Source organism: Equus quagga, chromosome 1 (assembly GCF_021613505.1).
Source record: "Equus quagga isolate Etosha38 chromosome 1, UCLA_HA_Equagga_1.0, whole genome shotgun sequence".
Lineage (NCBI taxonomy): Eukaryota > Metazoa > Chordata > Mammalia > Perissodactyla > Equidae > Equus > Equus quagga.
The window spans coordinates 133,814,123-133,829,143 of NC_060267.1; the positions used below are offsets into that span (position 1 = coordinate 133,814,123).

General features: G+C 53.3%; 1 protein-coding gene across 1 annotated transcript in view; it reads left to right on the top strand.

The window, feature by feature from the left end:
* STIMATE (STIM activating enhancer) overlaps positions 1-14,681 on the top strand; it is a 59,182-nt gene extending 44,501 nt beyond the window's left edge. The window contains exons 5-10 of the mRNA XM_046675387.1: positions 3,066-3,178; positions 4,220-4,297; positions 5,035-5,184; positions 7,332-7,442; positions 14,036-14,168; positions 14,369-14,681. Coding sequence (XP_046531343.1) covers positions 3,066-3,178; positions 4,220-4,297; positions 5,035-5,184; positions 7,332-7,442; positions 14,036-14,168; positions 14,369-14,475 — 692 coding nt within the window. The 3' untranslated portion in view covers positions 14,476-14,681. The remainder of the gene's footprint in view (positions 1-3,065; positions 3,179-4,219; positions 4,298-5,034; positions 5,185-7,331; positions 7,443-14,035; positions 14,169-14,368) is intronic.
* The last annotated feature ends 340 nt before the right edge of the window (positions 14,682-15,021 follow it).

Here is a 15,021-nt window from a genome sequence, read left to right on the forward strand (position 1 = left end):
AAAGGAAGGAGGCAGTGGTTGGTTGAGCCTCTTGCTTCCATCCCACCCTCCTCTACCCACTTGGCGTGCCTCGGCCCTGCCCTTAGGTCATCTCACCACTGCCTCTGGGAACCAGAGTCTTCAAACCAGGGTGTCTCCAGATGGAGCTGCCCTTTATCAAGGACCATCCCAGGTCCTCCCCCCTCAGGCTGAGGAAGGATAGCATATGTTCTCTTACCTGATTTCTGTTTCTATCAATTTCGATTATTTTCTATTGCTGCTGTAATAAATTACCACAAAATTAATGGGTTAAAACAACACAAATATATTGTCTTACAGTTCTGTAGTTTAGAAGTCCAACATGGACTAAAATCAAGGTGTCAGCAGGACTGCTTCCTTCTGGAGTCTCTAAGGGGGGAATCCATTTCCTTGCCTTGTCCAGCTTCTAGAGGCTGCCTGCATTCCTTGGCTTGTGGCCTCTTCCTCCATCTTCAGAGCCAGCAACAGCAGGTTGAGTTCCTCTCCCGTCATATCGCTCTGACCCTCTGCCACCTCCTTCCACTTTGAAGTGTCCTGATTACGCTGGGCCCACTTGGATACTCCAGGAGTCAGCTCATTAGCAACCTTATTCCACTTGCAGCTTGAATTTCCCTCTGCCACATTACCTAACATATTCATAGGTTCTGGGGATTAGGATGTGGCCATCTCTGTGGAGCCATTATTGTACCTACCACACCTGTTGACTGGCCCATCCGCTTGAGGCAATAATTTCATGTAGGCCCCTTGGCTCTCTTCTCGGGTAAATGAAGAAAAGGGGCTTATTTTCTCAGTGCTTCCATGGTCCCTAGACAAGAAGGTGAACTTGCTAAGAAGAACATAGGACTTGGGGAATAAACTACACAGCCCTAAGGGGTGAGACAGGATCCAGGCGCTACGTGGTGTCTGCAGTGTGACGACCAGGCTGCTCTTGCCCATGCAGAAGCCCAGAAGATAAGGTCTGTGTCCCATGGGCGCCAGTGGCTCGTGGGCTTTGCTGCCCATCCCTGTCCTGCCGCTTCCCTGCAGAAGCCTGTCTAGATGCAGATACTTTGGCCCCTATTCCTGCTATTTAGCCTGAGGAAATAATTCAACAAAACCCAAATGCCCATGTACCTGAAGGTGTCCAGTGTGGTAAGAAGCAGGACACAGTGAGAATGCCTGGCTTGTCTGTCCTTGAAAGATGAGACCGTGGGGAATGTTAGAAAGACTCAAACGAAACAGAAATCAGAAAAACAAACCAGCACATGTGCACTTGTTCCAGCTGTGGCTACATGTGGTCTGGACGCCCAGGAGGAATGACATGTGAGAGTGGGGTTACACCTGGTTTTCTTCTTTTTTCACTTATTAAAGCACCTAAATGAAAAAAGCGGCAGCTGCAGCTGAGTTGTGACTCAAACTCAGAGCAGCTTGAGGGGCAACGTGAGGCCGACGGGAGGAAAACCTTTCTCTTGTCCGTCACTTAAAGCTTAAGCGCAGGTGGAGTGAGCACACTCTGAGCAAGTAGGTTTTCTTGTGATGTTAAATAAGTGTTGCCACTTGCTCTGTTGACTTTTAAACACACTAGTCCCAATTCAGATATATTTCCTACTAGTGCTTTCTGTCTGGCTGTCTCCAATCTTACTAAATGGTTTTTAACTAATATTTTGATCTGTTGTTTTTGAGAACTTTTCTCAATAAGGTCAAGTAGTTTACTGTAAGGATTACAAAAGTCTAGCTAGGAAAGATTGTACTTCTGAAATGGCTTTTTGGCTCAAATGTGTCTTATCCCAGAAGTGAAAGTAGAGAGGACGACCTCAGAAGAGGCAGTGATGTCTTCCTGCACTCTTCTCCCGAGGTTTTCCAGAAAAGGGAATGGCCTGGTGTTGTGTCCATTACAGCTGCGTGAAAGCATTCCCTTGCGCTTCCACTGCGTACAATTGGCAGGCTCAGGCAGGCCTGGGGGCCTCTGGCACTAGTGCCTGGACAGGGATCACTACAGAAACTGTAGAATCAAATGAGAAGCTGGAAATTGCTCTCTGCGCCAAATTCTCTTCGCAAAGCCTGGATTGGGGCCGTTGCCTCCCCTAAAATGTTACCTTCCAGCCCATCTTGTGGCCAGTCATGGTCGGGCAGCTCTGGCAGAGCTTTCAGAGTGGGCCCCTGGCAGCCTCCCCCTTCCCTACTCCCCCTTGGGTCTCCCACTCTGGAAGGCATGTGTGGCTCCCCTTGGGCCCACCCCGTGGGTTCTGCCTGTCACTGAGGACGTAGATCGTTCTCCCTGGAGGGGCTGGTCCTCCCGGCTTCATCAAGTCCCTTTTGAAACATTCCAGAGGCACTCAAGGGCCTACGTGTCCCCAGCATAGACTGTTGGGTTCCTCCGCTTCTCAAGCATAGTGACTAATGAGATCACAGACGGACCTTTGTCACAGCCCCAAGGCACAGCCCATCACTCCTGCCTCCTTGTCTTGAGAGCTACTGTCTCTTCTTCCTTGTCCCCAGCCAAAGGTGTTTTGGGTGCCCCACACCAGACAGGATCTGAGTTCCTCCAGAGTCGGATTTCTGCTCCCAGGGCTGAGGGCAGTGGGAACAGCGGGGGCAGTGGGGATAGGGGGTGGGAGACGAACATAGAGGTTGTTTGCTGCCTTCATATTTCAGAAACAGCCACTCATGGATGGAGGAAAGGACGGATGGCACCACAGTCACTGGAAAAATCAACAACGGATAATAATAGCAGTCTTGCTTAACACAGCTTCTGCTGCCAGCGGATAAAAAGAACCAGCTTTTCTGAGCTCCAGCAGTGGGCACTTACTAACTTTAGTGCTTTTTCATTATATCTTAGAATCTCTTTAAAGAAAAGCCACTGTGGTATCTCCAAATTAGGAATTCTCCGATTTCGTTTAAAACATCCACATTTGTCTGTTCAGGCTGAGGTGATTCTTGGTACTTTGTGGGCTCATTAAGTAGCTTTAGAGCCAGGGTTCCGGTGTGGGGTGGGAGTGGGGCGGGGGCATTGCCCAGCTGGGACCCTGACATTGGTCCCCAGTGACTGAGCACCCATGTCCCTGCAGGAGACCCTCTGCAGTGTGGAGCCTGGGCCGGGCAGTGTGCTCTGTACATCTTGATCATGATTTTTGAAAAGTCTGTCGTCTTCATCGTCCTCCTAATACTTCAGTGGAAAAAGGTTTGCTCTTGTCCCTCCTTTAGCAGCTCGTTGAGAAGCTAAGCAAGAAGGTAGTCCCCCCACCCCCACCTGAGCCCCAACTTAATCGAAACCCAAACTTCTTCTTTTTTAATTCCATGAATGCACCCTGGATTTGATCTGATATGGCAGCTACTGGCTACCTATGAAGAACAGTAACTTGTGTTTTTCCTTAGCATCCATCTGCTTCCATTACACAAATGTCTGCTCGAGATTAAGCCTTGGGATGTATAAACCTAGTGGGAATAACAGCCCCTGCCCTTGGGTTGCTTACGTCTGATGTTAGTCTTCAGGCCTGGCCACTGTCAGTGTCAGGAGGGTCTCCTCTGCATTCGCAGATGTTCCCCTCACACGTCTCTCTTGGCCAGTGCTGTAACTGAGCCTTTTGGTGCCACAGGCAGCAGCTGGTCCCACGTTGTTCCCTCTGTCCTCTGGCCCCCATGCGACACAGATAAGCCTCCACTGCCTGTGTCTTCCACATGCCCACATGAAACCAACCTAAGAGCCTTCTGGAACAAGTAGCTCAGATCTTGGCCTTCCTTTGGGTTTATTTGTGTCTAAGTTTTATTTTTTAAGAAAATAAACCAAGGCTTTTTGGAGCTGTTGTCCTTCAGGAGGTGGTTGGGGCGCAGATTTCTGTTAGAAAGTGGCTTGGCACCTCATGGCTAGTGTCTGCAATGAGCATCCAGCAACCTCACTCCTTCCAGTTCCCTGAACCTCACACTCCTCCCCCTCTGCCTCCAGGGGCTTGTCATCCCACTGCGCTTCCCAAGGCCACACCCCAGGAAAGCTACTAAAGCACTAGCTTCTCCAGGTGGTCTCCCAGGGGGTCCCTTGTTAGCAGACAGATCTGAGGACTACAGCCCTGGGCACAAGGTGCTGTTCCATCAGGGTTCTGGCGGGGTGGAGGGCGTCTAGGCTGAGCCCCCCTCTCAGCGCCTCATGGGTGATTTCCACTACCCCCCTGCCAGGCACTTCCTCTGTGGTCTCTCCCCTCCTCATCGAGTCTGCTTCTCTTCACAGGTGGCCCTACTGAATCCCATTGAAAACCCAGACCTGAAACTGGCCATCGTCATGCTGATCGTCCCCTTCTTTGTCAATGTCAGTGCCCTGTTGCATTTTTTACCCCAGTTTGCTCCTGCCTTGCAGTATTCCTCTTCAAAGTTCTGAGTCTGACAGAAAACACCTTCAGCCCTCAGGTCCCTCTGTGTGAGCATTTGCCACCTCCCCGTCCCCACCCCAGACCTGGAAATGGCAGGATTGCTTCCTCAACAGGCACACGCCCCCTCTACCAGGGGCCCCCTGCAGAGGAGTCCTCCCAGATGTGTAGCAGCGACTTCTAGATCAGGATGTTAGGAATTCATCTCCGTCGTTTATTCCTGACCACAGAGCTCCAAGAGAAACTCACAGGCACACTGGCTAGAAGTTATGAAATATGAGAAGAAATGGTAAAGGAACCTGGAGTAGGCAGATGTGTGTGCCAGCCAGCCGCTCAGCCTGGGGAGGAGCCGGACCAGGAGACGGAGACCTTGGTTCCAGGCCCCACTCTGCCAATAGCTGGAGCAAGGCCCAAGGAGGCTGTCCCCATCAGTGACCACCAGAAAACCCCTTGGGGTGAATAGGGCGGAGATTTTCCTGCTGGTTCTCTGATAAGAAAAGGGAAGCAAAGGAAGTAGAGATTGGGAGCGTCCTTCTAAGCTTCTGAGAGATAGCAGGGGGACTGGATGAGTTCTGGATGTTATAATCTGGGATCGGGGTGGGAAGGAGGGGATGGGGCTGCTCTGCTTTGCTTTCACAAGTGGCTTATCCCAGAGTAACCTGCACTTTCCTCCCCACAGGCTTTGATGTTTTGGGTAGTGGATAATTTTCTCATGAGAAAGGGGAGGACGAAAGCTAAACTAGAAGAAAGGGGAGCCAACCAGGACTCCAGGAACGGGAGCAAGGTCCGCTACCGAAGAGCCGCGTCCCATGAGGAGTCAGAGTCTGAGGTAGGGCCGAGCCCTTGTGCCACTGACCCAAGGAGGTCTCTGGTGTCGTGTTTGCATTCGGTCTTCTCAACGCCAGGCAGCGAGAGGGACAAGAGGCTGACAGCTCCAACCAAGCTGGGACCCATTCCTGCTGTCCCATGGGCCTAGGGCAGGGAGGTGGAGCACCTGGTGGGGGTGGCTTGCCTCCAACAGTCCTTCCATCAGTGGAGAAGGACAGGAAAGGGAGAAGCTTTCTTGTTCCAGGGAAACTAGTTAGGACTCTGATGGGCCTGATCGTTGACCTTCCAGCATTAAGGTGTTTGGATCCCTGCCCACCACTAAAGAGCAAGGGAGGTGTTGGCTAAGCCAACTGGAAACTTCTAAAATGCAGGGTAGCCAGACCTCCAAGGGGGAGCCTCATCTCCCCTTATTTTCATGTCTCCTAAGTTCAAAGGTTTGGACTTCAGGGAGACTGATGGTCATAACTGGGAGCATGGAGGCAAGGCTACGCGTCTGGGCAGCCAGCAGCACTCACTTTATACCACTGTGCTGCGGGGTGAGGCTGCGCTGCCTTATGAGAAGCCTTTGTTCCGCTCCCACGGTATGCTGAGCTCTGCGCTGCAGGCAGGGCTACAGAAGTGGCAGAGATGATGTCTCCCCCGTGAGGCCTTCAGGCTTGTGGATGAGGCAAAGGCAAGTGCCTGATCAGCTCATTGTAACACTCTGATCACTTCTGAGATTAAGCCATCAACAAAACCTGCGAGGACCCTGGGACAGTCTGTTTAACTCCTGGGGGCATCCTGGAGGGAGTTTTGAAAGCTGAATAGATGGCAGGACAGAGGGTTAAGTCCGTATCCTCTCTAGGTGTCCCTAGAGTCTGGCACAGGCCTGTCATCTTGTAAGAGCTTGGTGAACGTTAGGTGAATGACAACAGCATTCAACGTGGAAGCAACCACTCAAGAACAATCACGGTCACGTGATTTGGCATCTGGGTGATGTGAAATTCACTGAGGCCAGAGCAGCATGTATTCTGGAGGGGAGGATGACAAGAAATGAGATACAGGGGCCGTCCCGGTGGCATAGCAGTTAAGTTCGCATGTTCTGCTTCGTCAGCCCAGGGTTTGCTGGTTCGGATCGCAGGTGCGGACCTACGCATTGCTTGTCAAGCCATGCTGTGGCAGGCGTCCCACATGTAAAGTAAAGGAAGATGGGCACGGATGTTAGCTCAGGGCCAGTCTTCCTCAGCAAAAAGAGGAGGATTGGCGGCAGATTTTAGTTCAGTGCTAATCTTCCTCAAAAAGAAAATAAAAGCAATGAGATACAGGCAAAGGTCTGAGCTAGACTGGCAGGGTTCTTTGTGATCCAGACTGAGGAATTCCTCAGACATGTCTGTACAGGTGGTTTAATCAGGGGACCGAGGCTGAAGGCATCAAGCCCTGCAAGGGAGTGATCCAGGGAGAGGTGGTGAGACCGCCCTGCCCCTGGAATAGAATGAGTTCCCCCTGCAGCACGGAACTCTCCATCCTGACCTGGGCTATCTCAGTCCTTCCCTGGTGCTCAGAGGTCTGAGGAGCCAGGCAGGTGGTGTGGCAGATGGGCTGAATGAACGTGTTTGCCCTGATGCCCTGGCTGCATGGCTGGCTTGTTCCCGGGCTCAGAAAGGCGAAGGGCTCCTGTTTGTCTTCAGAAGTTACAAAGTTGGTTGAAAGCAGCCGCTCTGAAATCCCCCCTGCCTTGTGTGTGCCCCACAGATGTTTTCCTTTTGAATAGGGCTTTTCAGTTTACTTTTGCTGTATCTAAAGCAACTTCAAGGACCTGGGACTCCATGGGTCAAGATTGGGCTTTTTTTGCCAGGATGACCTTAGGCCACAGGTGCTTGCTGAGTCTGCTCTGACTGGGGTTCGGTCCCAGCTGGCAGTTGGGTGGAGAAGTGGGGAGCATTAGCAGAGGGAGGGTACGTCAGCTCAGCGCGAGTTCAGTAGCCCGTGAATGTGCTTGGAGTAAATGAGGCCTGGGCTGGGCCAGCTTGTCTCATTCGGGAAAGGGAGCCTCCATCGTCCTCTTCTAAAGAGACCCCAGACCTGAGTCCTCCTGGAGGGGCTCACACCCCAGTGCCGGGGTCCAGCACCACTGGTGGTGACTCAGGCCATGCCTCTCCCCTGCCTCAGATCCTGATCTCGGCCGATGACGAGATGGAGGAGTCCGACGTGGAGGAGGACCTCCGCAGACTGACCCCCCTGAAGCCTGCAAAGAAAAAGAAGCACCGCTTTGGGCTGCCTGTATGACGCATTCCGCTGCCGGGGGTCAGGTTTGGGGGCCCAGCCGGCTGCCAGGTCAGCAGATGGTCGCTCCGCAGCGTCATTCCTTCCCTCCTCTCTCTGCCCCTCCTCTTCTACCTCCACTCCTCTTGCTGTCTCTGCCCACTCCCAGACTACTGTGACTTGAGAGGGGGACGATGAGCCAGCGCCGAGGGGGCCGTGGCAGTTGGAGGTCCCACTCAGTTGCACTACAAACACTGACCAAATATGCAACCCAGGCGTTCTGTCTGTCTGTTGTTGTCCCAAGCGGTGGTGTGAGGGACCCAGAAGCCTTGCCCCGTGTCAGGCTCGGTGGCACTGAGGAAGAGAACTCACGCACACACAGACCATGGGGGGAGCCTTTCCCCAAGGCTCAGCAAGTGTGAAGATGTAACATGTTCTGGGCTAAAAGTCACTCATTGACCAAGTTTGAAATTGCAATGCTTTCTTACTCAAAATGGCTTTTGTAACTATTGATTTCTAAAGCCGGTTTTACGAGCTGTCACAGTGTTACCGTTTTTTGAGTATGTGTTTATTTCCTATGGGACTAATGGGCAAAACATAGATTTTTAAGTCTTCCGTATGCTGTTGACTTTTATATTTTTAAGTTATATTTTCATACTATTGTATTTAAAAACTCTTTTTAATGCCCAAAGAAATGGGTTTGTTTGCCTTTCGTGGGATGTGAACTGGTGGGAGGAAAAAGTTGGGAATTTTTTATTTGGAACATTGTTAGGTAATCTACAGTAAAATTAGGTAAATTATTCCGGTAGGAAGGGAGTTGGGCCCTCACCTGAAATCAACAAAGCCAATGCTTCTGAGAAGATCAAGCCTGAGCAGGAGACAGCTGGTCTGAACGTGGATCGGGGCCCCAGTGCATATGGGACAGGCAGGGCTCTGCCCAGGGCCCACCAGCTCCTTGGCCTTTCTGCTGGCAGTTTAGAGATCTTAGTTAGATGTGACCAAGAAGGGAGCCTAAGAGGTCCTTGTGTCCAGAGAAATTGAGACTATGAGGCCACTCCTGTTTGTTCCTTGCCTTTTCAGAGCCTCCAGATTTGAAGTTTAAAATGTGGTTTTGGCCTCCGTGCCTCCCACTGGTGCAGCCTTCAGAACCAGCCTCTGGGCCAAGCACTGGGAACCTGCTGTCAGGCTGCCCCGTGCCTGTCATCTTAGTGTTGTCCACTTGTTTTGCACAATTGTCTGGAAAACACCTGCCTGAACAAGGGGTCCTGTTTTTCACATCCTCCAAAGCTGTAGGGGGCTCGGGTGGAGCAGGTCAAGGTGTGAGAGCTCGTTCTCTGCCTCCAGAGGCAGGACGAGGTGCTTCTATAGAAGCTTGTGTCCCCTCCTTGGGCAGTGGCCCCCACTCCTCAGCATGGGCACAGGCCCCTGTGTCTTTGGGAGTCTACTGACTGGCAGGGGAAGGGGCTGACCTGGTACTTGCCCTGCTGTGGGAACAGCCACGTGGAGCAGCCCAGTGTTTTGTCACAGCCCAGAGGCAGCCATGGAAGTTTAGAACAGAAAACCTCACCACTAAGGTACGAGCTGGAAGTAAGAAAGTGCAGGGAGGCCACACAACCCAGAACCTTCTTTTTAGACCTACATAAAGGCATGTTTCACTTAAGCAGATGGGGTCTGAATTGTGGCATGTGAGCCAAGCTGTTAAAGCAGGCATCCTGGGCCTGTCCTCTCCCTGTCATGGTCCCACCTGTCTGGGACATGGTGGGGCAAGCCTTGGGGAGGACTTCTCAGCCCATCTTCCTCGAGGAGTCCAGAAGCCAGAGGGCTGGGAGGAGCCAGGCCCTGTAACTGCAGTAAGGGGTGACCGCCAGTGTGGGTATCTGCAGCCCAAGAGGCGAGGCGAGGTGAGGAGGCACGTGACGTTGGAGTCCAGCTCTCCCATCGCTTCTGCGCTCATTTCCCACTCTTCACACGCACACGCACGCACACACACACACACCTGGCTGTTCCTGTCTCCTGCCAAGAGAATCAGTATTTGGGAAGACCAGGACTGACATCGTTCCTAGTAGACATCAGCCTCTCGTGGCATCACTGACTCTCCTTACTTTTCCCTCCTGTTTCAGTTTGGTTGGAACAACCTGCGCCCGCAGCCCTGTTTCCTGCACCTTCCTGAGCTCAGAATCAGAGCTTCACTTTCAGTCTTGAGCTCCTGATGTTTCCAAACCAGGGACAGGGGCTGGGGAGCCACAGTCTGTGGAAGATGCAAACTATGGGTTATCTAGATCTCAGATGATCTGTCATTTCAAGGCTCATCCCAGAGCCTACTGGGCAGTGGGCTTGGGGACAAAGAGATATCGAGTGAATGGTGATTTCTCCCTGTATCCTGATTTTCAATAAGGGCTTTAGTCTCTGAGTGACAGTTGTGTAGCTGGTTAACTAGGGGATGGATGTATAACAGGGTGTCTGATCATAGAGGGCCTTGTGGTGTGTAGGCCTGGACAGCACGGCCTCACATTTTTGGCTTTACCGTCCTGTGTGTATGTGTCTGTGTGTGTGTGTGTGTGTGCACGCACACGCACAGTTTCTGTTCCCTGGGAGTGCCTCCTGCAGTCGCTGAGAGCTTTTCTGTGGTGCACTGTCCCAAGAGTGAGCAGATGCAGAGGGCCGTGGTCAGAACTCCTCCTGAGCTGTCCTCCCTCCCTGGGATGAGTCTTCTCACCACCTACTCCGAGGTGCCTTACAAGGTGCAGCTCTTCACCCGGCCACATGGCAGGCATCACCATGCTTGAGAAACCGTGGGACACCAACTGGATACAGTGGTACTGTGCGCCATCCATCTTATTTGTCCAGTCTGGGTCTGAGCCAAACCACCCATAATGGAAACTTGTAAGTCAGGGTCACAGGCAAGTTTCTTGTAACATGGAAGTAACCTGATGAGGTAGAACTGTCATATCCGAATGGAAGAGATAGTTCTTCCCCTTATTTCCTTTTGTTGTCAGTGGGATGTTGACAATGGCAAGGAGGGATGTTGGTGAGATCCCGGGTGGCTTCTTGGTCTGCTCAGCCCAAAACCTGCAAGGTGAAGGTCTCTGGCCCATCAGTTAGCCCTCAGACACACTGGTGGCCTCCTGCCTCAAGCTTTAACTTGTGCCTCTTCCTGGCAAGAGAGAGTCATGGGTTAATGTCGACCTGTCATGCCTCTAAATGGAAATGTGTAAAGGCACAAATCCAAGTTCTATCTTCCCCTAGCAGTGTAGGCCTTGGGCTGCAACCCAGAGTCCCTCTCTGCAGGCTGCCCAGGAGCCTGGAGGGAACAGCAGCCAACTGGCAACCCCACTCTGCCCTCCAGACTGCCGTTTGCTGGCTTTTGGTAGCCAGGCCAACATAGATGGCTCTGGAAACTTCCCATCGGCCAGAGCAGCCACCTCGCAGGGTGTGGACTGGCTTTTAGAGTCTCACACACTTCCGACTAGGTATGGAGAGCCCTCTGTTCTACCCTGTGACGCACTGGCAGCTCTGGAGGGCTTTGCTCCTGATGAGGACCTTCTGGCCTGACTGCTCTCAGCATCTTGGGCTCCTGGGTGGGTGGGTGAGCTGGTTTAATTTGATTTGTCTTTTCATGACGTTTATTAGAAGTCAGGCCTGTGTGAGCAAACCATGGCCTGCTTCTGCTGCCGTCCCAGTGGGGACGTTTCGTCAGTGATGTTACAATTCACAGAAAAACATTTTTGAAATGAAAGGGAAGATGATGTACTTACATTGTAAAATGGTTTACAATAAAGTTTGACATCTTACTACAGTTTTTAAAAAAGAAACCATCATTTTTGTGGTTGTTGGTTGTGTGTTCTCTGGAGTTGAAACAGCTTAGTGGAGTCAAGAAAATTTCCCCAGTGAGTTAGAAGGTTCTCCCCGGGAAACAGTGAGAAAGAACCTTCCATCACCTAATGGCAGACGTAGGAGCCAGAATCCGTGGAGGAAAACAGGACATACTCCTGCCATTTCCACTTTCCAGCTAACGCGAGCAGAACTCCTCTCCCTCCCCCTCAGGAGCCAGTGTTGCTGAGAAGATGGAGTGTGAGGAGGGAACACCCCACATCCTGTCCCTGAGGCCACACGGCTGGAGGGGAGGTGTGTCCCTGGGCAGAACCAGCTGAGGGGGCCCTGCTGAAGCACTCCAGGAGCTGACAGCGGGGCCCTCACAGCCCCGGCCTGCCCTCAGTGCCTCTTGACCCCTGTTGAGAGTCCTGGGTTTGTGCCCACACTGTCCAAAGGCATTCCTCATGTCAGCACTTGTCTCAGATGGAGCCTGGCAGTCCTCACGTTGGCCTCCTGGGGCCAGGAGCGGGCAGGGGGGATTGGGGTGGGGTTTGAGGTATGACAGCAGTGGAGTGGCATTCGGGATAACCAAATGTCAGTGCCTGGTTGGGTTCTGTATGCCTGAAGCCTTCAAGGATAAAAATAATCTCCATCACAAACTGACAAGGAGCTTGGGTACGTCTGATCCAGCGGGCCAGGCCCTGACATCCTACCCACATCCATTCCCCACACCCACGCCAGGCCTAGAGTCCTGCCACGTGGGCTATTAGGGGCCAGCAGAGGGGAACTAAGTGACCTTCAGGGGAGCCCTTGGGCCTGTCCCTCTCTCCAAAGCTCAGTTCCTGGAACGGGCTTCACTCTCACCCTCTCTCAGCAACCTAAACGTCCTCAGACCAGGCGCCTTCCGGCAGCTTCAACTCACAGGCTCTGCGGTTTCCTGCCTCCTTCATCCGTTTGCTAAACTTGCACTGAGAGCCGGACAGAGGATGGGGGCATCAGCAAAAACTCAGATGGAGCAGCCCCCAGGCTTCCCTTGGCCTCAGTTTCTCCACCTGTGAACCAGGACAGCCTCTGTGCTCTGAGTCCACAGTTCGGGCCCGTGAGCTCGCCGTGAGAGGACTCTCCTGAGCGTCAAATGCAGGAAGCTTCTGCCCTGCTGCCATGCATGGACGGAAGGTCCCTTTCCTCTGGAATCCAGAGAAAGGATAGAAGAGAGAGGAAAACAAGCTCAGAGCAGTCCGGCCTGGCTCAGGGCCCTCCTTTTCGTCAAGGACACTCCCTACACTGGGATGGACTGTCACAGATGGACAGCTCAGACTGCCACACACACATTCCAGGGCCTACATTCACAAACACACAAGTAACTGCCAGTCCCACCCCCTCCTGCCTGCAAATAGAGCAGCTGTTCCCAAGGGTGAGGGTCTCCCCAGCTGTCTGCCTTCACCAGGGCTGCAGCCCCCCAGGCAGCCGTGCTCAGTGAGTCCCTATCATCTCCAAGAATAAACTCTGAAGCCAGTGGCTGCGTGGATGTGAATCATCGGGGAGCCTGTTGCAGGAGGGGGAGTGACTTCCCGGGACAGGCACGCCGACTATATAAGCTCCAGAGGGCTGGTCGCTGCTCAGATCTCCCTCCAGCTGCTGCCTGCCCGAGAGGCACCGTCGGAGCCACTGTCCCACAGCACCCACCATGTCCCAGGTAGGAGGGCCGAGCTCCGGCTGTGTTGATGCCTAGGGGGTCGAGGTAGAGAACTGGACACTGTCATCTCTGGCAGCTGTGTCTTGTGCTGAGCTCCAGGCATAAACACAGGAGCTCTGGGACACCGAGGCTCAAGGAGGACAACTCCAGCCCTGAGGAGAAGCCCAGCTTACGCTGAGGAATCCCTGTTTAGCTTGGGATTGGTGGTATTCCCTGATTGGAGGGGTGGGGAAAATGTGTATGGTACTGCAAGATTTCTGTATGCATCTTTGTGTGTAAGGGAGCTTCTTATGTGACTCAGTGTGTGGGGTTGCGTGTGTTTATAGTCGTGTGTGTGTACATGTGCATGTGAGGCTGGCTCTGTAGGTGTGGAACCCTACGCCCCGGTATCTCCCCAGCAGGCTGTATCTCTGTGCAGGGGTGTAGGCTGTTGCCCCAGGAGACCAGCCCAGGCTCAGGGGCCAGAGAGTCCTCGCACCTGCCCTCAGTGCTTAGGAAGGAGTAAGGCCTCAGACTCACAGGCACCTGGGGCTGAGGGGTGGGGTCTGGATGTCCCTGGCACTGGAGGGACAGACAGACCAGCCTGCTGAGGGGAAGGCTGTCCTTGCTGCCTTCTCCATGGGTGGGTGCTGACTTTGGACTCTGACTTCGTGGGCACCTGATTTCTCTGCCCCATTCCCACCCCAAAACACACAAGGTAAATACTGCCAATTTGGGGGGGAGATGGGCAATCCCTAAGGGACCCCCTGCCACCCAGTGAGCAAGTCTTGGAATTCACCAAAGACTTTGGAATTCAGCCTCAAAGCCAGTCCCTTTCCCCTTCACCTGTTGTGCCCAGACCTGAACGTGGCCAGGCAGACAGATACTGTGAGGCTACAGCAACCACAGGCCCAGAGCTCCCAGTCAGTGGGAGAAGGGCAGAGAGACTGGTAGGGGCGGGAGTGGAGTATAGTCAGGAAGGCTTCCTGGAAGAGGAATGGAGCCTTGACTTGGCTTGATCAGTGAGCAGGGAAGAGGGGTCTCAGGGCCAAGGCACACAGGTGGGAAAGAGATCTCAGCCTCAAGGCCTCAGGTTGTAAGATGAGGCTCTGGGCTCTCCAAGGCTGGCGCTCAGGAAGCCCCCATCAAGAAGAAGCGCCCCCCTGTGAAGGAGGAGGACCTGAAGGGGGCCCGAGGGAACCTGGCCAAGAACCAAGAGATCAAGTCTAAAACCTACCAGGTCATGCGGGAGTGTGGTAAGTGTTCTGAGGCAGTGGAGGTAGGGGGCGAGGGGCTCAGATGTGTGTCAGTAGGAGGGGGACAGGGTGGGAGTGTCCTGTGGGTCCTTAGTTCTAAGAGTCCAGAGCTCCTGGGCTCAGGGGGGTACTCCCCACAAAGGGGGCCTTCCCTCCCTAGGAAGCTGGGCTGGGCCCCTGACCACACCTCTTCCCCACAGAGCAAGCGGGCTCTGCCGCCCCGTCAGTGTTCAGCCGCAGCCGCACTGGCACTGAGACCGTCTTTGAGAAGCCCAAAGCCGGACCCGCCAAGAGTGTCTTTGGCTGAGAAGTGCACACCACTCCCTTCGCCACTGCCAACACCTAGATGCAGGAGCCTTTCTCAAGAACTCTTTTTTTATGCCAGAACCCATCTTCTCACCTGCCGCTTTTGGGACTGCCACCCCTTTCCCACAGCCCTGGCCCCTCAGCCCAGGGACTCTGCACCAGCACCCGGGAAACACCAATAAAGAGGATGCCCATGTGGCCCCAGCATTTGGAGGGTGTTGGTTGGTCACTGGCCATGGCCACTAAGTGAGGAAACAAGGAGGGACAGGAGAGGTGGGGGCATGGGGCATGTTCTGTAACCTTCACAGCTTTCAGAAGGGTCCCAGAGGATAATGCAGGTGCTATTATGGTCACTGCCACATACTAGAAAGAGCCTTGGACATGGAGACCGGGCACTGACCTTCTGTGTGACTTCAAACCATCTCTCCTCCTTTTCTCAGCCTCAGTTTCCACTTGTATTTGACAAGGGAGTTGAGCTGAAGCCTATTACATAAAACAGACCACCGTGACACTCACTGCTCAGAGTGAAGCAAGTGGTGGCCTGGGG